Source organism: Pongo pygmaeus, chromosome 12 (genome assembly GCF_028885625.2).
Source record: "Pongo pygmaeus isolate AG05252 chromosome 12, NHGRI_mPonPyg2-v2.0_pri, whole genome shotgun sequence".
NCBI classification, from domain to species: Eukaryota; Metazoa; Chordata; class Mammalia; order Primates; family Hominidae; genus Pongo; species Pongo pygmaeus.
This window is the reverse complement of record NC_072385.2, coordinates 117,361,731-117,388,138: the sequence shown is the minus strand read 5'-3', so window position 1 is coordinate 117,388,138 and position 26,408 is coordinate 117,361,731. Positions and strand designations below refer to the sequence as shown.

Sequence of the window (26,408 nt, the reverse complement as noted above, 5' to 3'; positions counted from 1 at the left end):
AAGACTTCTCCAATTCCTTCCATAGCCTCTGTTTCCCGAAACTAGATGTATGCTCTTTTTCCTTCCTTACTGTCATGCCACACTGTGCTCTTGTAAGTCCTTTATTTATTTCATCTTAAACTAAGTGACTATATTGTCCTCCAATCTAGCCTGAGATTTCACTGGGCAATGACTGCTCTTGTTTACTTCTGTTTCCCTAACACTGAGTGGCTTACAAGTACTCACAACCATACTCAACATGCCCTTAGTGGACAGAATTGAAATCCAGAGACTCAAGGAGAAATCATGATAGCAACCCACCTTCCCTACCCCTCCAGCCCATCATCATTTCTTGAAAATCATCCTTAGGAAATAGGATTTTCAGGATAAAAAATTTTTTTTCCATGGAATGTCTTAGTTTGCAGACAACTAAGATGTCCCTCTCTGGTCAGGGACAGAAAGATTGCTGTAGCTCTTCTAGGAAGCTACTGGTGGTGAGCACTTAGAGGAAGTAAAACAAGGGGAGGAGGAGAGCCACAGAGATCTTTGTTCCCATCTTGATTTCCTAGTCATTTCCTGTGTGACTTCACCCTAGTTATTTATCTTCCCAAAATTTCAGTGGAATAAAGTTAGTCTTATCCATAGGACTGATGAGAAAATAAGCAGGATTTTATGTATGTTTACAAATTTATAGTTCTATATCTTCCTTAAATACTATAGCTCTAGTCCCAGTAATAAGCCACCAGATATGGGAATCCAGTCCACACTTCTTCCTCTTGAGGAAATGACTCGACAAATGGAGTTTTAGTACTATAAACTATCATCAAAATTTGAGACTTCTAAATGCTCTGTTTAGCCACCATGACCTTTCTTTACATAAAACATTAAGAAAATATTCAAAGTACCAGACTGAGCAAAGCAGAGTACTCTGGTACTAGTGGGTGGGGGCGCACAGAAGCCCCTCTCAACGCCTCCCTATGTGCTATGGTAGGGGGGGATGGAGTTTTCGAACATAGACTCAGAAATCTGATGCTCAGGAGAATACCAGTTGAAAACCAGTTTTAAATCCCTGCAAATTCTACTTGGATCAATAATATTGCATTTATTTTAAATCCCTGCAAATTCTACTTGGATCACTTTAAAGGCTTTTGAGATTAGACTTGACCAAGAACTCAACACTGGTCTTTCTGGAAGCATGGAAATCTGAGACTCCAAGAACAGCTAAACAGGCAAGTGAGGCCACTGAATTCTGGGAGGTACATATGAGCATGCACAGATGCATACGGAATTTAGGGTTTCCAAAACAGAACAAGCACGTTAGTCTCCTACTCCCAGGCCTTTATACACCCCCACAGTTGTAAATAAATGGGACACGTTACCACTATTTTGGCCTTTGTACACATTGAATGCGACAATGTAAAATGCATCTAATAAGAAATGGATGGGAACAATTAAACGTAAATAGTAAAAGAAGGGTGGCAAGATTATAGATAATTTGTTTTGTACATTTTTTAAAAAAATTAATAAACCATTCTTTTAACAACATATATGTGTGTGTGTAGATGTGTGTGTGTGTGGTTTTTTTTAGAGGAATACCAAAAGTTAAACCAGTAAAAAAGCCCATTTGTTTGATATATCAACTCACTCTGCCTCTAGCTAAACCCCTTACCAAACCAAACCAAGCCAAACAATAACAACAACATAGCATGCTGATTTAAATAAGAAGCAAGGCATCTTTCATTGACTATAAACTAGATTAAATGTGTTTTCAGAATATACAAGCTTTGGGGACACTTTTCCTTTTCAAGTAGCTATTTAAAACCTGCCAAAGACAACCCCCCAAAAAAATACACCTACGGAGCTTACACTTTTGGTTTAGTGCACCTTAGAAGGGTCTTATAGCATTTCCTTAGCAAACTTCTGTTAGAAGGTTTAATCTATATGCAAGGAAGTTCCAATTATTATTTTTAATGGAGATAAAATATTTGAAAAATTAAAGTTTAAAGCACATTAGAGTGTGCAACAGATTGTGATTAGTGGGAAAAAAGACATTTAACTGTGCCTGCTATTGTGAAATTGGAATTTTGGAAAGGGGTGAACATGACAGTTAAGGAAGAAACATGAACTTAGTTTGAGCAAACATAAATAAATGTTCCTCATTCATATACTCATTCTCATTTGTCAATATATTCAATCAAAAAATAAGGAAAAGTCTCTGTCTTTTTTCAATCATGATTCTTAAGCCATTTCACCTGAGGAAAATGTAGTTTTTGATAAGAGAAACATAACCTTTTGGGTAAAAGGGATATATGTCAAAATCCTGAAATGGTTTGTACAATCAAATAATACATAAAGAATAAAGGAAACGACTATAAATATTCTGTAAGCCTTATTTCTGGTATTGATCACAACTTTCTTTCACATTTAGCAATATTTGTTTTATATGAATCTTTGTAAATTACTGTCCTTAGTACTTTTTTGGAATGTGATACAGTAATTCATAAACATTTTTAGGAAAAATACGTGATGGTTTTCTTCACATCTTTTTTCCTTTGTATGCACTTAATAAATGTGGGCTTACGACCTTCAAAAGGAAAGCAAAGACTAAAATGATCCTCTATTTATGCTAGGGCTACAAAAGTTGATCACTTCTAAAATCAAAGAAAACCATGGGTGCATTAAACACATTTTCCATTGGATTTCTTAAAAATTGGGGAAAAAAGAAGGAAAATGACATTAGAAATGATTTCAGAAAAAAAATGCATAGTGACTGATATGATTTGGCTGTGTCCCCACTCAAATCTCATCTTGAATTGTAGCTTCCATAATTCCCACGTGTTGTGGGAGGGACCAGATGGGAGGCAATTGAATCATGGGGATGGGTCTTTCCCATACTGTTCTCATGACAGCGAATAGGAGTTTCACAAGATCTGATGGTTTTATAAAAGGGAGTTCCCCTACACAAGCTCTCTCTTGCCTACCACCATGTAAGACATTCCTTGCTCTTCCACTATGATTGTGAGGCCTCCTGAGCCATGTGGAACCGAGAGTCAAACCTCTTTCCTTTATAAATTACTCAGTCTCAGGTATTTATTAGCAGCATGAGAACAGACTAATACAGTGACCTTTGGATTTGATTCAACTATGATATAAAATATTTACGTTATAACTTCCTTATCAACAAACTATAAGGAATGTAAAAATGTTTCCATTATTATAATTTTTGGAACTTACTTTCAAAATCCAGGAAAAAGTGTGGATAGTTTTCAATTTCCCTGGTAAGGACTTTGAGCAGGTTTCCCATCCCAGCAAACCTAGGGAAGGCAACACAAAACCAAATACCATTAGCAACATAAAAAAATAGACTTGCATGAATATCCCTGGGCCCCCCATAGCTACCTTTGAAGACCAGAAAGAAAACATCTCCAACTCAGGGGTTGAGAAATAATGTAGCAACTTATTTCTAAACTGGTGACAGATAAATATCTCTGAGGTGTTGGGTCTCTAAAACTTAGGGACATGTGGCCTAAGCCACACAAAGTATGACAATGATGGAAGTGTTACAATCTCTCTCTCGAGAATACACCTGCAGTCCATATCTCATTCACCATATTAAAAAAAAAACAAAAAGAATAGTCTATGAAAAGAATCAGGTATTTTCGTTACAGGAGACAAAGTTTAGGAATATTCTCCCAAGTGCTTCCCTTCCACTTTTCCTAATCCCCTATATCCTTACAGCAAATGTTTCGGCTTTGCTTTGTTTCCTTTAGATAGATGTGGAACATGTCACATCAGTGGACAAGACAACGAAGAGGGCATTTTAAAAATACCTGTCCAAAAAAGTAAGTTCCTGAAAGCTCACGAGGAATAGAGTTTAGAAAACATATATTTACACTGCCAGGAACTCCTCTTAACATGTATAAGGGGCCAGATTTCTCAGAGGAGTGGCTCCCAGGCAAGTTAGAGGATCTTGTGATCTGATATTTCAATGGTAATGAGATTGGATACTTCTGGAAGCTTAACAATGAAAAGGCATAATGCCCAAAAAGTTACTCTCAGTAAAACTGCAGCCTAAGACATGTGCAAAGGTGAGTCAAATCAACAGAAAATTACAAGCCTGTTACGTATCAGCAGTCTCAACCTAATAAAAAGAATAACTAAAATGTAGGGCTTTTTTTTAATAAACAGAAAAATTTCTCCTGCTCTCAGCTCTAGACATGAAACTATCTTCTTAGGGAAGTCATCAATCCACTTATTCATTCAACACATATTACGGAGGCGCAATTAGATGCTGGGCATCTAATGTGTTCTGGGGAAGACATTCCTCTAACTCTGCTGTAAGTGAACTCTTGTGCCTCAGATATCTCAGTTTGTGAAGGATCAGTTTGAAAAATTACTGAACTGGTGCAAGGAAACTGCTGGGCTTCAATTTTCTATGGCTATAGTTTCCAACAATATTTATGTTGATACAAGGAATTTTAAAAAACACACCATTCTAAGCAAGATGTGGCGAGAGAAGAATGCACTAAAAGGATGACTCTGCGCATGAGGATATGTAGCACGTGGTGGGATCTCGTCTCCACAATCCTCCGCTGGGAAAACACACATTTGCAGACACTCCCTGATATAAATCACTAACATGAAATCAGAAGACAGACTGTTTAAGTAGTCTATCCTTTGTTAGACAGCCGGTGTCTAATCCCAGCTGTTTTCTACTACCTCTGTTATCCAGGGCAAGAGACTGCATCTCCGTAAGCCTCAGTTTCCTCATCTGTAAAATAAACTTTTGAAAAGGATCTATTTCATGAAGTTGTGAGAATTAATGAGATAAAAGCATAAAATGCTTAGCACAGCACTTACAGGAAGTGCTCAAGAAAAACTACGTGCTTTTACTATTGATGATGATGATAGTCATCATCATCATCATCATCATCATCATGATTATCCTAACAACCTTCAAATGCTTGTTTAGGATTAGCCTATGAAAGATGGATTATAATAGGCTGTATGTTGTGCTAGGAAAGAGAAGACTAACAGAGAAATGATGAGAAAAAATTTCTAAACATTATAGTTGTCTGAATATTAAGTGACTTGCCTAGTGAAATAGTGAGTTTTCTCTCATTGGTGATATTTAAGTAGAAAAATGCTATAACAGCCCTCAACATCGTTGGAAAAATGAATTATGTGTGGGGCAGAAGGCTGGGCTAGACGCATCCTAGACATCTCCCACCTTAAGTTGTAGGAATATATTTGGGCATGCACGCATGCACACACACACACACACACACACACACACACACTCTGGAAAGCAAACACCATATTTCTCTCTTCTCAAAGATTATTCTTTGTCTTTTCTGTCATTCTTACATTCCTTCCCTGCCTTTATGCCCATTACCTTTTAATATATTTTGAGCAAAACCCTGTGTGAGGTAGGTTCTGCCAAATTAAAGGTTGGGCTGGTAGAGTCCATCCCTGCCACTGCGCAGCATTCACTAACCTCCTGGGTCTCTAGGAAATGATCTGTTTCCAGATTAATGAGCAATTTCAGATTAGGTCTGGAGTTACTTCTTGTAGGAAGATGATTTTACTGTTTGTAGGAGTACTGACTTTCGTACAAAGTGCTTTAATGGAAGTTAAATATCCTTAGGTTTCTTAGTTTTGTGCTACGAATGTGTCATAAGAGACTTGCATGGATTGGGCTGCCTCCTAAAATTCTGTCCTGAATGTGATTTTACTGTCAGAGTACCTGAGTAGAAGATATGCCAAGCCTTTGAAACTCATAACAGATAGAAACAAACACATGTAAAAGTATGTCCAAATATTGGCTGTGGAATTCTGTCTCTTCAAAAGGTTATCTCAGTGGATTGGCTGATATCATCAGATATTTTTGAACATCATTCTAACATCAACCAAGGTTAATTACTTGAAACTCTCAGGATTCTAGAAGTGTCACCTCTCAAGCAAGGACCTCTAGAACAATGACTGTGGACACTGTGTAGAAAGTCTAGTCCCATGGAACCTAGAAAACAAGTGTTTCATCTCATTATGGCCAAATGATTTGATGCTTACTGCCCCACTCCAAGGTTGGTAAGAATTCATGGGAGTGTCTTCTGGTTTAGGGGGATCTGCAAAGTGAATTGGTCCACCATCATGCAGATGGTCACCTAGTAGACATCACAGTTATTTTTAATTGGACCCAGAGTTTCACTTGGAAAGGCCTCTCATCCATATTCTGCATGACAGATTACTCTCCAATTTTTTCAAGCAGCTCGTCAGTGAATACAAAATATACGTTGCTATTACCATAGTACTTGTAAAATAGCTTAAATAATTCATATAGAGCTTATTTTTTATTATTTTATCTCATTCAATAAAATAACTTTGGTTATTATGCACTATTAGAGAATGCAAATAAATAATGGAAGAGGGGGAGTAGGAGAGTAAAAGTGAAGTAGTAAGATAAAGGTAGAGGCAAGAAGTAGATGAATTATAAGCCATCCCATCCAGAACATTTGTTGGAGATGGCTTATCGTTTGCTCCTGGATAGCCAAAGCAAAGAAGTGTCCCCTTCAATATTTGGTGTTCAGGAAATACAAACAGGTTATACTAGAGAAGTACAGTTTTTTTTTAATTGAAAAAAAGGAGACAGAGTCATGGCTAAGAGAGAGACAAGACAACGAGAAATCTCCTCTGGTTTCTAAAAGGAGAGGCTGTTTCACAGAGGAAGTCATATTTGAGGATGAGCTGAGTCTCAGAGCTCCCATTGGCAGAGCTGTGGTTACACAACCAGATGGGTGGCAGAGTAGCTTGGTTGCGGTGTACTCTGAAGGGCTGGGAATTCTGGTTTCTACATTTTATTTGGTGATTCCATGGATACCCTCCTAATGTGACCTGCTGTTGGGTGTATCCCAAGGAATGTCAGTTTACCACTTTTTCCTATGGTGTGAGAGCTTATATCAGAGGGAATATGGCAATCCAGCAGGCACTCTGAGCTTCCCAGGAGGACTTTAATCTGAGTATCTGAGTTTAATACTTAAATATAGTATGTTATGTATACTGTAAAGTTTGGGCTTACTTTAGACACACACACATATACACATGTACATGCACACACACACACACACACACACAATGACTCCCTCGGCAACTTCAGAAATCATTTCTAAGTTGAAGTCCTACCAGGACATAATGTAGCTACTACTGGTGCACATAGAAGTTTTCAGATCTAAATTCATTCCTGTGGGGAGGGTCTGGTAGAGGTGGAGCAAGGACAGAGAGTACAAGTTGAGTATTCCAATTTCAAAAACCTGAAATCTGAAATGCTCCAAAATCTAAAACTTTTTGAGCACTGACATGACACTCAAAGGAAATACTCACTGGACTCCAGATTTTTGTGTCTGGAAGGTTCAACAAAGAGGTATGATATAAATATTCCAAAATTTAAAAAAATCTGAAATTCAAAACACTTCTGGCCCCAAGCATTTTGGATGAAGGATACTCAAACTGGTACAAGGTCTTGGCTACCAGATGAAGAGATGGGAGAGGATATACCAGTTGTATAAGCACTCGTGAAGGAATGGGGTCCTGAAAATCAACATCCTTTATTTGGATGTTTCCTGCTTTGGAGAGTGGCATTGGAAGGTGGTCCTCCTTTCATCCATGTCCTTTCTGGGAGGCGTTTTACTCTTAGAGGTGCAAGTCTTCCCTGCCTAGATTTTCCAGGACTCTGTCCCTTCTCTACTGAAGTGAAGGTGTCTGGGCATCTGGGTCACTGGTCCTTGGCATTGGCCGGGTCTATTTTCCCATGCATTGTAAGCTGGGACTAACTTGCAGGGATTAAGACACAGTCTTGAGAATCTGAAGCAGAGTAGGCCAAAGTAACAATATGATGTGTTGACTCAGTTCATTCTCAAATATGACTTCTACTGTGAAACAGCCTCTTCTCTTAGAAAACAGAGGAGGTTTCTCTTTGTCTTGACTCTCTCTTAGCCATGACTTTTTCCTTGTTTTTCAATCAAAAAAAAAAAAAAGAAAAAAAAAGAAAAAAACAAAAAGCTGTACTTCTCTAGTTTAACCTGTTTGTATTTTCTGAACACCAAATCTTACCCAAAAAGGTGTGTACTGTAAGTAATACATTAATAGGATCATAGAAAAGAGTGCTTGAAAGAGCCTCAAGAATATAAAGCACCATCTAACTGCCTGTTACTCCAGAGCAAGTCATTGTAGCTGTGAGTCTTGGGTTCCTCATTTGCACAACAGTACGATAATAGTATCTCCTGCATGGAACTCTTGTCAGGACTAAATGAACTGAGTGTGAAAGCACCATGTATACTGTAAAGGGCTGGGCAAATATTACCTGTAATTGTTCAACATTACAACTCCTCTTATAGTTTAAGATATTCAGGGAATCCAATAAATGGATTAATGTCCCCAGCATCATATGATTCCATATGATTTCCATTTTTCTTTATTTTTCAAGATTGGTGTCCTGAGATTCATGGTCCTTTATGTATATCTTTTCCACATTAAACTATAACCTGGTAAATGCTTATAGGCATTAATAGCTGAAAGAGACTTTTCTGCACACAAGACACAGTATTTTAGATATGTTTTCTTATTTCATATTCAAAATATACATGGGGCAGATATATATTATTAGAGATTGGAAAACTAAGAATTATTAAAATTCAGTGTAGAAGCTGATTAAAAAATATAAATTCTTATGGAAGACAACTAAATTTTCAAAAGAACAATTTTTATATAAGTTTGTGATAGAGACTTCAGGTAATTCTACAAAAATTAAAACCCATTTTCAATGCAAAATTCCCGAACATAAACAAATGCTTTTAAAAATATGAATGGTGTGGTTACTCTTTTAGTAATACTTGGATTATCATCGAAGATTTAACTTTATTTTTTTTGAGACAGAGTCTCACTCTGTTGCCCAGGCTGGAGTGCAATCTCAGCTCACTGTAACCTCTGCCTCCCATGTTTAATCAATTATCCTGCCTTAGTTTCCCAAGTAGCTGGGATTACAGGCACCTGCCACCACACCCAGCTAATTTTTGTATTTTTAGTAGAGACAGGTTTCACCATGTTGGCCAGGATGGTCTCGAACTCCTGACCTCAGGTGATCCACCCTCCTTGGTCTCCCAAAGTGCTGGGATTACAGGCGTGAGCCATCGCACCTGGCCAGATTTTACTTTTTAACCAAACAGTTGTGTCTGTGTGTACCCCATGTCATATAGCACAAAGTCTAAGGAAAACAAATGTCTAATAAAGAAAACCCAACCAAAGTGGTTCATAAATACTTCTACTGAAAAGAAATGAAATGCCAAAGCATAAAGAGTTAACAAGTAAATTTTCTAGCACTCTGAAGTGGGGGACTTGGGGTGGCTGCCCGCTCCGGTCCTAGGAGATCTGCTTTATCTTCCTCAACACTGACTCTCTTGGTGACAGCAAAATAAAAGGAAAAAGCAATGCCTATCCCACGAAAAGGTAATCTGATAACAGTTCGGGTGGCAAGTTTCTTCTTTCTCCTTTGGTTTTCTAATGAAAATGCTACCTTTAACAATTACTCTGAGAGAATTACTCAATCTCCAGGGCACTTACAGGTGGGGTATGCACTGAGAGAAGACATGGCTTCCGCATTCAGGTGATGCACATTCTATTTAGGGAAACAGCACGAGTTAAATTAAACAATTTAATCTATCTAAAAGCACGTATCACATTCCTGATAAATCGTAAGTACTCGAATATATTAATTGAATGTGAAAATAATAGTATGTCCCCGGTACATATTAAGTAACAGAGTAATTATAGTTATTACTACTATAATTTATGAGAGAAAGAGGAGCATCAGCATTTTATTGAGTGCCCACTGTGTGTGTGGCACTATACTTGAAGCTTTCACACACTTTATCTCATTCAAACCTTACAGCAAACATCAGGTAGCTATAATTATCATCACATTGATTGGGGGGATAAAAAGAAGGTTCAAATGGCTAAACAATTTTTCAAATACTACAAGAAAATGAAAGATAGAGTCACATTTGACATTGAAAATCTGTGAATCTGAAGACTATGCTCTTTTCTGCACAGTAGAAGTCTTGGGGCTCCACATCCCTAGGAGGCCCCTGCTTGGGGACTTCAGAGAGTGTGGTCAGCTGAAGGTATGTGTAGGGTGCTGTATTGTTGAATGAACATGCTCATTTTTTCTGGGGAGACAGCCCATAGCTTCCATTAGATTCCAAAGGGGTCGGATCTACACTAGTGCTACTCAATAGCATGTACAGGAAGGGAGGTGTTTCTTTAGGAAATGAAGGAAAAGAGAAAACTATGTGGGGTGAAGTCTTCTGGAAGAGTTTGCTCGATAGAAGAAGCAAGCCGCCACCCAGACGTGAAGAATACTGGGAATCTGGGTTGGCTGAGAGAAGCCCTCCAGCTGAGGGGGCTTGGGGGGACTCTGAGTGTGAAGGGAACACAGAATACACATTGGGTGACTCCTCAATCCTCCAAAAACAGAGAATTTCTTCCTCAAGATTCATTTACTGTGCTAGTATTTTGAAATAGGTTCTTCAATTTTTTTCCCCCAAATAGTCCAGAAGACGGGTGTTTCTCTACTCATTTTAGGAGTGGTAGCAGTGCCTCTAAAGCCCGCCTGCATGCCCTTGCCAAGGGAGGCACTCATCTTTAATGGGTGACAATTTTGGATGTACTCATGGTATTTTCTATGACCACTTTCTTGGCTCTCAGTTCAAAACCACTTCTATGAGAGTTGGCTTTAAGGCTATTCAGTGGAAAACCATGACTCTCTTTAAGAAATAATTCTCTAGTCACATTACCATTTTCAAAAAAAAAGAAAAGAATTCATATACACAGACACTGTTTTTCCCTATTTGCAACTCTATTTTTGTTTAGAAGAAAAATAAGTTGATAGCATTAGCTGCACTCCCAGAGTATAAAACCAAATGAAATCAAGCAGGGTTTATTTTAGAAAGAAGTGACTGTGGTTTATGGAGAAATTCATTTGTTTTCTGTAAATAAGACATATCAAAGGAAGCAGGCCCAGGGAACAGGGCAGTGTGAATGATGACCTCTGCCTGTGTATACCAAAATTTCAATGCTCAACCTTCATGAGTAGATCACAAGCTCCTAAGAGATTTCTTTTTTCGGTTATGACTATTTGAAAGAAGAATTCTTAAGCCAATGCTACTTTTTATCAATAATGAACAGAAGGTGAGAAAATAAATCAATACAACAGCAGGCATACCAGGGTTTATTTTCTAACATTTTTTTTAAAAGTCAAAGACAATAATACTCATCTCTAACAGATAATAAGACCTCTATCAGAAGGGACAGATTTTCTTATCATTTTGAATGACCCAATACCTTCCAGATTCTATAATCTTTAGCATCTCTGGTGCAAAGACTTTAAGAAATCGAAGACTCAGATTACCTATAACAACATTTTGGGAATAAGGAAGTCCGGACTCATCCAACTTTTTTTTGGCAACATAGCATTTAAACTACAGACTGACCACGAATACACCAATAACATATATTTATATAATTTCACATCTTTGTCAAAGATGTGTCTGACCGCATTTATCTTCAGTATGAGCATATGTCAAAGGCAGAAAAGTTATCATTGGACCTATTTTACCAGTATAAGAACTCCATGACCAGGTATAGTAAGTGTCCTTCCCAAGGTCCTCCAGATGGGTCCTGGACTTCATAATATACAGGCCCCCTACATCCCCAAATTTAATCTGAATACACTCCACATTAGGACTGGGGTCATCTTTTTAAAGCTCTCATTTTACAAAAAAAGAATGGGTCCAAGAATCCATAGCACATTAGGGTCAAAGAAGGGACTAGAAGAGAGATGTGGCTCTCAATCTCATGCTCTGTCCATTAATACAAAGAGTAAATGGGACATCAAGTTCATTTTCTAAGACATGATGAACTCAGAATGCTCTTTGCTCCCTAATAAGGACACCCTTACTGGTGGTCCAGAATAAATTTGCACACTTCCCTTCCTTCTCAATTTGATTTTCCTGATTCATACCCTTGGCAGAGCTTGCCAGTATCCCGCAAATAGCCTCCAACTTGATCTTCCTGACACCAGTCTTGTCTCCCTTCTACTCATTTCCATGCTGCCGGCAGAGCCATTTTCCTAATCACAAATCTGAGATACTACTTCCTTGCTTAATATGCTTCTGTGGCTCCCCAGTGCCTGTTGGATAGAATGCATTCAAATGAATGCACTGGGCACAGAAAGCCTGGACCCCATTCCCTCCACTCCAGCCTTGCCCTGCACATCCCGTCCCTAGAGTGGCTCCGCTCTTGACTGCCTCAGGGCCCTTGCACATGCTGCTCTGTCTGCTTAACATTCTTAATGATTTGCATACTAGAGTGAGGAGGGTGCTTTATGTATCGCCATATTTTAATTTTTACAACAACCATATGAAATAGTTACTGCTGTTATCCCAGTTTCAGAGATAAAGAAAGAATCTTAAAGACTTAGAAACTTACTGCATCTCACCAGTGACAGATCGGGGTCACTGGAATCCCCTTCTATCTGACATCTAAGCACCAGCTCTTGGCAAGTGCTTGCCCCACACCTCCTTTGAAGTAGGAGGGTGAAGATCGGGACCCTTGGAAGGACCCCCTGAGCCCTCCCTCCCCTTCTATTCTACACCAGTAAAAACAAAAGCTACTCTTGTGAGGGAGCTCCTTGTCTCTGCTCACCTAACATACCTTGTGTGTCATGCGACAGTGCCTATTGCAGCAAACCATAATTACATACGCTTTCTCCTGTATCTCCCTGTCTTCTGGGACAGGGCTGCTTTTACACCTCCTTGTATTCCCAGCACTTAAGGACAGGCCTGGCATGTAGTAAGCACTGAAAAATAAATCCTTAGGATTGTTCTGACTGGTGGTTCCCAAGCCCTCCAAGGCAAAATGAGAAAAATAAAGCCTACGTCATGAGCCTTTCAGAAAGTTATTCAAACGCTTCTATGTTACAAGGTTTTTATTTATGTTGGAAATTGTAATTATATCCTAAATATGCCCGGTTTATTTGGAAATGTTACTGGTTTTTGAAATCCTGAAGTCTAGGAACATGCACCTGGGCTATGCCTTGTGTGGGGCTGGGAGCAGAGCTACAAGTGTGACCTGGCCTCTCACGTCGTCAGGCCAGCGCCTTCATCTGCACCTGCTACCTCACTTCGTTTTACTGTAAGTCTGACCTTCTAGCTACAATGGGGCCACAAGATTTCCCCAGCAGGGTAGAAGAAAACAGAGTAGAGGAAAACAGTCCAGTTTTGGCTTTAGGAATGTTTCTGGAGACTGGATGTGATTTTAGGAGGGCAATTAAGACAATCTACCTTTCAAGCTTATCAGCAAGGTTCAGAGTTGGAGAAATCCTGATGGGCAGCCAGGACGGCCACTGCTGTCAGTGACATCAAAGGCTTGCAGATGTCCCACAGTGCTCTGCAAAGCCAGCAGCACTTCTGGCTCCACCCAACCATCGGCTGGCATCCAGTGGGTGTCCCAGGAGCAAGGGGCCCAGCCCTGACATGTCTAGTATTCAGATGACTCAGACACGCTTTCTCCTGGTCACCACAGAACCCCGTATACGACATGTACACGATCTGACTGTTCTGAATTACAAGTAAAACGAACTACCCACTTCCATTTAATCATCAGCTTACAATATGTCAATAGGTGGTCTTAAAAAATACTTCTCATCTAAAGGTACATTTCTTAAATGATATAAGCAACTGCTTTTCTGGGGAAAAATATGCACCACTGGAATGAAGTAGCTCAGTTGATACATTCTGGGAGCCTGTATTTGCTAAACCAGGTTAGCCATTTTAGATGGCGGGGCTGGGCTGCACATCCCTGCTCCATCTGCCATTTTTTGCAATGAAGTCATGAGGTTTTCTGTTCCGTTGTCAAATGTATTGCCAAGAATCCAACAGATGATTTCATTCCAAGATGAAGGAAGAAAACTGAAGTGGAGTGAGTCTATTAAGCACTTTCATCTGACAATAAAAATGAGTTAATGGCTAAAATGTGTTTTCAAAACGTTTTAACACTACAAGTAATGGCACTCAAATGAGAAAATGCCTTGAATATTCTCATCGATCATTAATACCATGGTGTCCCTCAAAAGGGCTTGGCATTCCCCATGGAATACAAGCTGCTAGAGTCCAGTTGTAAGGCAATTCATGGGAATTCTAAAAAAAAAAAAAGCCATGAAACCATTATGGAATTGAACAATTAAGTGCAGGTTTAAAATAGCTCTTCCAATATCTGAGTTCAGTTTTCTAAAATAGACTATTACCTCATCATAGTTAATTTTTCCATAAACATCAATAGTACAGCAGCAAAAAGTACCTAAGAAATGAGCGCAAAATTAGATTCTTTTTTAGGGAATGAAAGTCAATGTGTCCCCCACTTTCAAATGCTAGTGACATGGGAGCAATCAAAATGGGCTCAGCTCTGGCCCAGGCCACTGCTGGGAAGTCACTAGTGAATCCGTCCCCTTTCTCTTGGGAAATCAAGAACATGCTTATGAGGAAACTGCTTGAGACACCTGTTTCTTACCTAGGCAGGTGGACACTCTCAGCCTACCCAGGCCCGTTCTGCTTAATTTCAAAGGGAAAGGTACCCCATGCAGGGCAAGGGGCCCCAGAGACCCCAAATTCTGGGGCAGAATTCGATGGCCCCAGGACCTTGGGATGAGTTGACATCTAAGAAAGTTTTTAGATGTTGAGTTTTCTTAAACTGGAGCTCATCTGGGTACCAAAGGAGGCTGTGGATTTGACATGTCAATGCAAAGGAGCAAAGGAAATTTGCTCCTAGGTCAAATTTATTTTGGAAAGTGCAGGAGGATATAAAAAATTATTTTGGCACCAAAACAAAACAAAAAAATCCAATAAAAGCCATCACGTACAAAAAACCTGAAGAATTTGAGGCCAAGAGAGATTAGCATGCTCCGTGAAATCTCAAGCATCAAGAATGTCCAGAGTGTCAAAACCTCAATTGAAATCTCAGAGACAGGTGCGGCTCTGCCTTTGTTTCTAGCTTCCGAAAGGAGCAATTGCCCTTGTTTCGATGTACTCATCATTGCAAACAAAACTAACATGTTAAAATAAAAGCCCTGGCTTGGTACCTGAGCAAGCTGTGCAGATGGTCAACCTAAGGCTGGGACAGGAAGGTGGATGAGATGAGAGTCTGCAGAGTGGTGGGAGGTGGGCCTGTCAGGCAGGGAGGGGCGGGTGGGGGGTGCTACTTCCTGAGACAGAATCCAGGGAGCAAATAGAATACAGAGTTAGCTGAGTCGACGAAGTTAGCCATGGTTAGCATAAATGCCTGCTAAGCTGGCTGTCAAATAAAGGTGGGTAAATTTTTTACTTGATATGCAAAGCTATAAGCCTGGCTTAGAGCTCTCTTTCAAGATTCTGCCCCTCTGCTGAAGCTACTCTGATCACTCTGTACATAAGCCACACCAGAATATGACAGTGGAAGGGCTCCTGCCTCCTTGCTTCTGTCTTTTTTCTTTTTTTTAGATGGAGTCTGCTCTGTCATCTAGGCTAGAGTGCAATGGCACTATCTTGGCTCACTGCAACCTCTGCCTCCCAGGTTCCCGGGTTCAAGCGATTCTCCTGCCTTAGCCTCCCAAGCAGGTGGGATTACAGGTGTGTGCCACCACACCTGGCTAATTTTCGTATTTTTAGTAGAGACAGGGTTTCACCATCTTGGTCAGGCTTGTCTTGAACTCTTGGCCTCAAGTAATCCACCTGCCTAGGCCTCCCAAAGTGCTGGGATTACAGGTGTGAGCCAGAGTGCCCGGTCCTCGCCTCTGTTTTTTTGCTCATACTGTTCCTTTTGCCTTGAACAGCTAAAGACGGCCTGTCGTTTCTCCCAGTAACCTCCTCCCCAAACCCCAGGCATAAGTAAGTACCTTTGCTGTTGTGGATTCTTGCAGGGGCTATCTCTGACTGGCTGTCAGTGTTTTAGCCATTTCAACCACTCCTCCCCGCTCAACCACCAAGCAGGGTCCAACACATGGCATTATTCATTTATGGCCACTGAGATGGATGGGAAGGGCTGGATAAGTAGTCACTATCCAGCAACAACAACAAAGACGTCACCCACACAGACTGAGTAGAGAAAACAATCATTGGTGAGAGAAACCGGTCAGAGAAAAATAAGCATTTCCCCAAATATAAACACTTTTGGGTGACTGGCCCTTTTGTTTTAGGACCAGAGACTACTTTGAAAATCTGATGAAAACGGGCTTTCTCAGAAAAATGCACACATGCAGACTGATATATTTTCAGGAGGTAAAATAAATACACGGAAGCCCAGAAACGAGGGAATCCCTCATCTATTTTAAGATCGCAAATTTCAGTTTATAGATGGCCAAGTGGAATGAGGACGGCGTTTTGTAGTGTGGACCACGGACTAAGCTATACTCTAAAAAGGAAAGGGAATCACTTCATGGAAACAGCATGAGCTTTGGAGACGTTGGGACAGTCATTGGACTCTTTTGAATCTGAGTTTCCCTTGTTAGTAAAATGCAAATCAAAATATTCCCTTTTTAGTATTGTTACTAAGTAAGTAAGATAATGCAGGTAGAAGTTCTTAGTGTAGCATCTGGCATGCAGTAGGTCCTAACAAATAAGTATCTGCGCCCCCTGCCTTGCATTTCAAAAATTGCAACCACAGCGCAAACAAGTCATTGCCCTTTTAGCAATAAATCCTGCACTGTTGCTTTGGAGCTGGAGAAGAAAGCCGACTCAGACCACCACGTCAGTGAAGAGGTGAAGCTGGGTGCTGAACTGCTGCTGCGGCGGGATCATTCACATGGCTATTAATCATACAAGAGCCCATTTATGACAAACGCAGGTCACTCCCTTTGCATGACAAGGCACATGGGTCCACAGAGCCCCATTATCCAAAAAAAAAAAAAACACAGAGCATTGTGGGCGATGCAGGCGAAGGCGAGTACACACACAAGCGGACATTGTAAGGCTGTTTGCACAACCCCGCCGTGCTCCTCGCGGATTTCCTGCCAAGGAGACATTTAGATCTCACAGAGGCGGCTGCAGACATTTGCTCATTCAACATGGCTTCAGGCAGTGGCAGCGGAAACCCGGTGCATGGTACCCTCTGCTGGTCATCTCTGGAACTGCGGGCCAGGGATACCGGGGATAAAGCACACAAGGGGGACCCCTGGGGCCCCAGGCTCTTCTCTCCCTCCCTTGTCTAAAGAGTACAGTGCAATAGGCATGAGCTTTGCTGTCTGAAAAGTCTGACTTTAAATATCAACATCTCAACTGTAACATGGATTAGCCACAAGACCCTGGGCATGTCATCTCACCCCTCCTCAGACCTCAGCTTCCAGCTGGAGACCACATGTTTCTACCACAGGACCCTTGCACTTGCTAGCCCTTCTGCCTGGAATGTTTTTCCACAATCTGCATAGATTTTCTTTACATATTCATTCGGGATTTATTTTTCAGTGGAGTTCAACCTAACTGTTTTGTCTAAAATACTATTTTACTCCCACTCCCCAGTAACTCTGCCTTTCTTTTTAGTATATATCATCATTTATTTATGTACCCTCAACTCCTAGAACAGGGCCTGACACAGAGAAGGAATTCCATACATATATGTGGAATAAATAAGGACATATTCCATGACTCCCCTGTCGCTTCTCCTCCTAAAACAAAACGTATGCTTCTTCCTCCATATTACAGGGGAAAAGAGGTTCTCAGATCATCCTGATATTTTATTCACACACTCTTACTGGTCAGAGAATCTACTACTGTGTAGTATCCAGAACCGTTTCCAGGCCTCTGAGTATGGTCTGACCAGAAGGACTGCATCTCGCTTCCATCTGGACAGTAAACCTCTACTGATGTAACCCAAGATGGTACTGAGGAATTTTGGCAGACAGAGCATATTGCCAATATGTACTGATTTACAGCCAACAAAAAATGCAATTGAGTACTTACTGCTTACTTAGTAAGATGAATAATAATAATAACTTCCACAGAGTGTGCATATATTCTGTTCTAGGCATTGTGCTAAATACATATAGTGTCATCTTTAAAGCCAAAAGCAAACTCAAGATTCTGTGCTACTACCATCTCCCTTTTAGAAATGAGAACACTGAAGCAAGTGAATAACTTGCCTAAGGTAACTCAGTTAATCACCAGCAGAACTGGAATTTAAACACAGCCCATCATACCAGAAAACTCGCAGTCTAAGCCACTATGTTATTTTGTCGAACACTCCTGCACTATTATTAGATGTTTCTGGGAAACAGAAAATGGCTTAAGACATGGCCTGTGGCCTCTGGTCAGGGCAAGAGGGCTGTGGAAACTCATAGCAAATTGTGTCCATTTCTAATTAACTTATTAGCACATGGTTTGGCATTAGGTTGCCTGAATATATTTTTTGCGAATTGTTGACATTCTCATTGTATAAAATCCTAGAATTCTAGAACAGGGAGAAGTGTCCCTGATCCAGCCCAGTGGCCCAGTCCTGTTTAGGTACAGATGATAAAGTTGAGACTCAAAAATCCCAAGGCTTCGGCAGCCTATGTACACTGCCCCATGTAGTTGGAACACATGATAAACTTCTGTGAAGTTCCTAGAAATTACAAGCATAACCAAAATTTCTGTATAGTTGGCAAAACTGTATAGGCTCTGCTTAGTTACCTAACTACCCACATTTCACTTCCTATTTTATTCAATTCTGCTGATCCTCCCTCTGTCCATCACCTCTCATCATCCTTGGCACTTGCCTCAAAAATAGGATTGACTTCTTTTAGTCCCAACATATATATATATATATATATATATATATATATATATATATATATATATACCCTGTATATCTTGCATATATTTCTATCAAAAATATAATATTTACACCTATCTGTTGAACTTCTTGAGGACAGGTGTTAATCATCAATCCATCCCCTGTACCTAGCACAGTTCTTAATACAGCGTTGAAATCTGGTGACTAGGTCAGGGGCCGTGGCTCACACCTGTAATCCCGCATTTTGGGAGGCTAAGGCGGGCAGATCACAAGGTTAAGAGATCAAGACCATCCTTGACAACATGGTGAAACCCTGTCTCTACTAAAAATACAGAAAAAAAATAGCTGGGTGTGGTGGCATGTGCCTGTAGTCCCAGCTACTTGGGAGGCTGAGGCAGGAGAATTGCCTGAACCCAGGAGGTGGAGGTTGCAGTGAGCCGAGATTGCACCACTGCACTCCAGCCTGGTGACAGAGAGAGACTCCATCTCAAAAAATAAATAAATAAATCTGGTGACCAGTCAAAGAAATAAATACACGAGCATTGCTCTTTTTAGAGACTAGGGCTAAATAAAACATGGCTCTTGCAGTAAGGACCAGTAAGGATGAGAATCTGCATTCAAAGACAACTATAATGGGGAGGAAGACTCTAGTGAGGACTGTGATCTGGGTAAAGGCAAAGTGTTTGGGGAAAGGAGTCTAAAAGAGGAGGTGCCTCATCTGGACTAGAATAGTTTGGGAGGGTTTCCTGCAGAAAGGGGCTGTAGCTTGAGGTGGAGGAGAAGGAGAAACTCCCAGTGAACATCCCACTGCCAAGACACCTGTGAGCTGTGAAGAAGGGAGCCCAACGTCCTTCACTTTGGGATCTGCTGAGATCACACGTACTGGGCAGAGGGGCGGGGCAGGGGTGGTGGTGGAGGTTGGACATGAGGGGTCTCTGGAGTGGCAGCTGTCACAGGGTTGGCTTTAAGATCTGTGAAAGCCAAGCCATTGCCAGCTCCCAATCTTCTGGTTATGTTGAAGTAGTGGGACCAGATTTCCTGTGTGGCTCTTAAGCCTGCTCTGAAAGTAGTTTCCTGCCAGGCCACAATGCCTGTCCCAGTCCTGCAGCGGGGACTCCTTGCCCTCTGCACCTTGTGCCACAGCCCCCTGTGTCCTCTCTCCCACCACATTTCCACATTCCTGGTCACTCCTGCTTACCTGCCTGTCTCTCCTCCTAGGAGGTGAAGACCCCCTGGATGGGAACTGGAACTTACTTGTGATTGAATCCACAGCAAGCCACCCAGGGAATGTGTGTGGCTGAATACTTGAAGAATGATAGTGTGAAGGCCACCATCAGAACCGAAGTCCTTCCAGCCTGAGGTCCTTCCAGGCAACTACTTAGAAAGAAAGAGGGAAGGAAAGGAGGGCATGTGGATGGGAGGGGGGAAAAGGGTGAGAGGATAGGAAGAAGGAAGGAAGGAAGGCAATAAGGAAGAAAGAGAAAAGGAGGAAAAAAGAGGGTGGGATGAAGGGAGGGGAGGAATAAAAATGGTTCCACCATGGTGACACTCAGTTTAATAAAGATATAGCTAAAAATCTCATGCTATGCTTGAAAGTTTAAAGAAAGATAATTTGAGTCAACAAGAAAGTGAAATATGTCCTCAATGATGCACAAATTAACTTCTAAAAAAGACAGCAGGATTTGAGAAGAGCCTGCCACCCACTGCTAGGATGTGATGGCCAGAGACTTACTTTCATGATGACAAGCCTGCAGAACCATCTCTGCTCTGGCCTCTGAAGCAGCCAATCAGCTGCAGGAGGCTGAGCTGCGTGAGAAGTCCAACTTCAAGGACAGACGCTGCAAAATAGCAATGTCTCCCCACCAAGCGGAGGTGGATGCTCATTTTATGGGTGCTTCTTGATATGGTTTGACTGTGTCCCCACCCAAAATCTCATCTGGAATTGTAGGTCCCATAATCCCGACATGTCATGGGAGGGATCTGGTGGGAGGTAACTGAATCATGGTGGCAGTTCCCCCCCATACTGTTCTCATGGTAGTGAATGTGTCTCATGAGATCTGATGGTTTTATAAATGGGAGTTCCCCTGCACAAGCTTTCTTGCCTGCTACCGTGTAAGATGTGACTTTGCTCCTCATTCGTCTTCCTCCTTGATTGTGAGGCCTCCACAGCCATGTGGAACTGTGAGTCAATTAAACCTCTTTCCTTTATAAATTACCCAGTCTTGGGTATGTCTTTCTAGCAGCGTGAGAATGAACTAGTACACTCCTTTAAGTCAAAATTCCAGCTGAAGGAATTTCGAAGAATGCTGAAGGCTGGGAGACTTCCATGCATTTTCAGGAGTGCATTTTCAGGTATTTACTGCCTCCACCTCTGGGCAGGAGAGCCAGCGGGTAGTCCCGTCCCAGGGGAGGACATGATTCTCTTCAGTCCCTTTTCGTAATGCATACTTGAGCAGACACAGAGGACCCTGACACTGAAATCCCAAGGAGACTCATTCCCCTGCTTTCAAAAGGCCAGCCATCCCATTACTGGGTATATACCCAAAGGATTATGAATCATGCTGCTATAAAGACATATGCACACGTATGTTTATTGCGGCATTATTCACAATAGCAAAGACTTGGAACCAACCCAAATGTCCAACAATGATAGACTGGATTAAGAAAATGTGGCACATACACACCATGGAATACTATGCAGCCATAAAAAATGATGAGTTCAGGTCCTTTGTAGGGACATGGATGAAATTGGAAATCATCATTCTCAGTAAACTATCGCAAGAACAAAAAACCAAACACCGCATATTCTCACTCATAGGTGGGAATTGAACAATGAGAACACATGGACACAGGAAGGGGAACATCACACTCTGGGGACTGTTGTGGGGTGGGAGGAGGGGGGAGGGATAGCATTTGGAGATATACCTAATGCTAAATGACGAGTTAGTGGGTGCAGCGCACCAGCATGGCACATGTATACATATGTAACTAACCTGCACATTGTGCACATGTACCCTAAAACTTAAAGTATAATAATAATAAATAAATAAATAAATAAAGGGAAAAAAAGCCTTCATCTAAATCAAATTCTCATGATCCGATAACTACACTAACAGCAGCCATTCGCTGAGTGTCAGCCCTGCACTCGATGCTATGCTAAGTGCTACATGCAAATGCCCTCATTTAATTCTCACAATTACCCTCCAGTAGGTTAGTTTGAAGAGTTACTATATTGTATATTTCTGCTAAATTGGAGAGCTTTTCTTTGGACAAATGCAAGAGCTTGCAGTTAAGTACTTTATCCACTAAGGGGCATTATCATCTCACATTAAAAATGCCAGACCTGGTCAGGTAGGTACCGAACACAAATGTAAAAATTTGTGAAAAAAGGACAAAGCAGAAGTATCAAGTTCAACATCCTGAATATTTTCTAAACGTGATTCTCCTCATTTGTAAAAAGTGTTTAAACTCACAGTTGTAGTAGCCAATGCTTACTTAATGTAGTAACCCAATTCCCGCTTCAAGGTCATTTCAAAAGCATCTATCTTGACTACTTTGCCAGAAAACGGGGCTATGACATTTGAGAAGGAAACATGAATAGACTTAGCCATTTGGCTTAGTAATTATCCTCTCCAGCCCCTTCAACTAGTTTCTTAAATCACGTTTTCCACTGAGGAAAACATCTGTGTTGTGGCTGAATCAACTTCACTCAAGTTAAGGGTAAAAAGAAAGGTTAGAATCCTACCACGAGCTTATCAGAATGAGTTTCTATAACTCATTTAAACAAAACCTCCACTTAAAATTATATTTTGGGTCTGGAAAATACTCTGGAAATGGAAATGCACATAGTTGAAGACCCTCAATTCATGATCTGTACCCCCGAGCCTGCTCTTATGGACAGATGGGAGATGGACAAAGGTACAAGTTGCTCCCATGGAGGATGTCCCTGCAGGAAATCTGCAATCTGCAAGAGAAGGCAGCAAAGCCCTCGTTGGAACTTCCCTGTTTAGATTGATAAGCCAAGACCACAATTAAACCAAACAAACAAACGCACAAAGTTTATCTCCGAATTTCTGTGTAAGCCCAGCCTGGCTCCTGATGACTCAGCCATGCTCTATCCTGATTTAAACTTTCCCCTGTCGTCGGGGTTCCCAGGCTGCTGTCTCTGGCCACACAGGCCTCTACATTCGAACGCTTTGCCTTTCACCCTCTGGAGAGCTTGCAAGCCTCCCAGACAGATCCAGCACTGTTTGGGCTATTTCTTCATTCCACTTGAAGACAGCAAATTGTGATTCCGACACGAGGTTTGAGTTGCCCCCCAGCTCATATCATCTGACAACCCAGCTCAGCTACACAAAATAATCTCAGGTCCTCTGGTGCTCAGTGTAGGATGGAAAATACACTGAGGAAGGAGTGTGGAGACACCCGGTCACCTGCCACGTAGCAGCTGTATGGCCTTGGCAAGGTGCCACATCCCTCTCCACAGCTGCCTTTTCTTGAATGCCTACTGGATGCCAAGCTCTTTGCTGGCTCTTACTCATCTTCAAAATCTCTCTGCAGAGTAGTGCTTTTAGATAAGGACACTGCGGCACAGCAAGATTCTGGAACTCATGAAGACCATTCCCTTCTGTGTGACTCCATTAGATGGACTGAATCAGGCTCCAAACAGGAGCCAGTAGTTCTCGTCCATAAAGGAGCTCTGGCAATGAATTCTGCATAAATTGTTTCTAACCATGAAATACAAAATGGCTTATTTTTTTTCTTTGAGTTTTCTAGGCTCTTACTGCTCTGAGCATGGTCTGGAGACTGGCACCCACCTGGGAGCTTATTACAAATGCAGTCTCTCAAGCCCCACGTCAGAACTGCTGAACGCAAATCTACATTTTAATCAAATCCTCAGTGTCCTCAAGTTTGAGAACCACTGCACTTGACTAAAGATCTGAAGTCCCAGTGTCATATCCCCTTCTTTTCTGCTTCCCCCAAGTAGCCAGTGGTTGTTTTAGGATTGGTCCCGAGATCCGGAGTTCCTCTCCTACTGGTTTAGTATGCATTTGGTTTTACAAGTGGGCCCCTTGATTGGTCCCACTTGGCACAAATGAAAGTTTACATTGTAACCAGGGATAGGACCTACTGAGCCCCCACTGCAGGCTGGGCTTTGTACTAAGTGCTTCACATACAATATCTCAGTCCTTCAGCTGGACTAGATGGCTATGAAGTCTTCACTCTTTCTACAACCAACACTGCCTCCACTCTCCCAGCCTGTTTCTTCACCTGCAAACAGGATCGCACAGAGGTAGAGCCCATGATCCCTCAGATCCCTCCAAAAATAAGCTTTATGAAATTTCCAAGGTTCAACTCTCCACAGAAATCTCTGTTATCATAGAAAATCTAGATCACTAAATGCAATGCAAAAGCAGAAAACTGTCAACCTACATATTGCAGCTATTACTGAATGTTACTGTAACATTTGGTGGCTCAGTGACCAGGAAGCTGGTCTTTCTGAACCGATAACAGCAGCTCTACCACTGGGATGTCCCTGGTGCAAACTGGGAGGTGCAGACGGGACACAGGGCAGGCGCCCTCCGCAGGCCCAGGGTTGGCATGGTGATGCCTGGAACCATCTTCACTCAATTCTTCTCTTCCGTTTCGCTTGATTATCACTGTGTGAGATCTTGCCCCAGAAGGACAGAGCAATCCTGAGGGCGAGGCCTGATGTCAGGGGAGAACAAGCCAGTCTTTGTCAGGTCCCTCAAGGGGACGAGGCTGTCCTGGCTCAGGCTGCATACAGAGGAGGCCTGTGCTCACTTGGCCGTAGAGTGGTGGCCTGCTCTGTCCTTCATGGTGGGAACCCGCCACTTGAACATTCTGCATCTCCCTCCTCCTGACTCCAGGGCTGGGCAAAGTGGAGGGATCTGTTCCTGGGGCCTGCAGGCATTTGCACTGAAAAGGCTTCAAGTAGAACTTACTGCTCACACTAGCACCAAAAACTCTTTGTTGAACAATTCCTCTCCCCTTGGCTGGTTTCCCACTATCCCATTCACAATGGCATCCTTCCCTACGTCACCCTTTGTCAACTCTCCAGCCTTCCCTGGCTCCCCCGGGCTCCTGCTTCCACACTGACTCTGGGCCTCTCACTCCCTCTGAGAGGACTCCTCACTCAGAGGACCTTCCTGCCTCTGGACTCCTAAGACCTTTCCTTGGTTATCTGAAGGGCACAGATGGCGTCACACACTAGGGATGTCTGCCGGGTGTTCATCCTGATATCTGTCAGGATGCTGGCCTCGGTTTTGCAACTCAGTCATCCAGGAGATGCTTCATAAATGGTCAGCAAGTGTTTGAACCTGCGTTGTACTGCAGACGCTTGCTTCTAATAGAAAATTCAACCGAGGCTTTAAGTCAAAATAAAAATTGCTAACAATCACGGAGTCCTTACAGTGCTCCAGGCACCTTTCTAAATGCTTACCTGTATTAACTCAGGTAGTGATCCCAGAACCCTTACAAGGTTGGTGCTATTAGTCTTCTCATTTTAGAGATAAGGAAACTGTCCTATGAAGAGGTTTGAAAACTTGCCCAAGAGAATCTGGCTCCAGAGACTGGGCTCGTAACCGCAGCACTACAAAGGATTATATCAAGACCACAATTAAAGCAAATCTTACCTGAAGCCCACTAACATGTACAATATTTGTTATATGGGGGTCCTGAAACTAGCTACGTGTGCCTCTGCAAATGTCATCAAGTTTCTAGGCTCCTTGTATTTACACATTATAGCAACTGAAGATGATTGATAGATGGCTGTTCCCCTTCTTCCTTGATTTGCAGCATAGTCAAGCCTTCAGGTCTGGAGACAGGAAAGAGCTGAGGTATGAGAAACGAAGTCCTAAGAGAAGCAGTGATGACCAAGTGGGGTCCTTAGAGGAAACATTGGCCAAGTTGGTTTCAGCAGTCACGATTCTTCATAACTCCTCTGCCAGTGTGCACCTGGCCCCAACCCCAGGACTCTGCCTACTTCCAGGTCAGTGCAGTCTCCATCCTGGGGCCAGTGTACTGCCAGCTTACAGCTCCAAACAGAGAAAGGCAGGCTTGCCATCAGGCCTAGGCCAAAACCCCCTGCCAAGCCGGTTCTCCTAGATTCCAACCCAAAGAAGGAACAAAGACAGGGTTGGAAGAAGGAGAGAGAACTGAAACCAAGGAACTGAACATCGTAGCTGCGCCAGAGCTCTCAGCACAGGGCTGGTAGCTGCCTCATTAAGGCCTGCAGCCAGGAGGGTAGGGTACACGCTGAGCCCCTTTCACTCTGTGAGCCAGATCAGCTGTTGTCTGTTGAGGGCTGACAGAGGCCTTGCCTGCTATGAAGAGGTGAGAGGTAATTTATCTCCCTCCAGCGGGGCTTCCTGTTGGTGGTGGTTTAAGTGCAAACTCCACACCAGGGTCCTGCCAGGCCATGTGGGATTCAACAGGATTCAAGGACTCTTTTGGGAGTTGGGTATCTTAAAGACAAGTTCAGAGATGGAAGAAGCTGCATGATCAAGCCCAATTCCCTCATAGTTATGATGAAGGGAGGAGGGCTGACCAAGGTTAATTGG

At 42.1% G+C, this 26,408-nt stretch overlaps 1 protein-coding gene across 2 annotated transcripts in view; it reads right to left on the bottom strand.

Moving 5' to 3' along the window:
- The window catches only part of CYRIA (CYFIP related Rac1 interactor A), a 106,255-nt gene that overhangs the window by 31,981 nt on the left and 47,866 nt on the right, over nucleotides 1-26,408 (bottom strand). For both annotated transcript variants that reach the window (XM_054475697.2, XM_054475698.2), the window contains exon 3: nucleotides 3,214-3,293. In XM_054475697.2, the coding sequence (XP_054331672.1) occupies nucleotides 3,214-3,283 (70 nt within the window). In that variant the 5' untranslated portion in view covers nucleotides 3,284-3,293. The remainder of the gene's footprint in view (nucleotides 1-3,213; nucleotides 3,294-26,408) is intronic.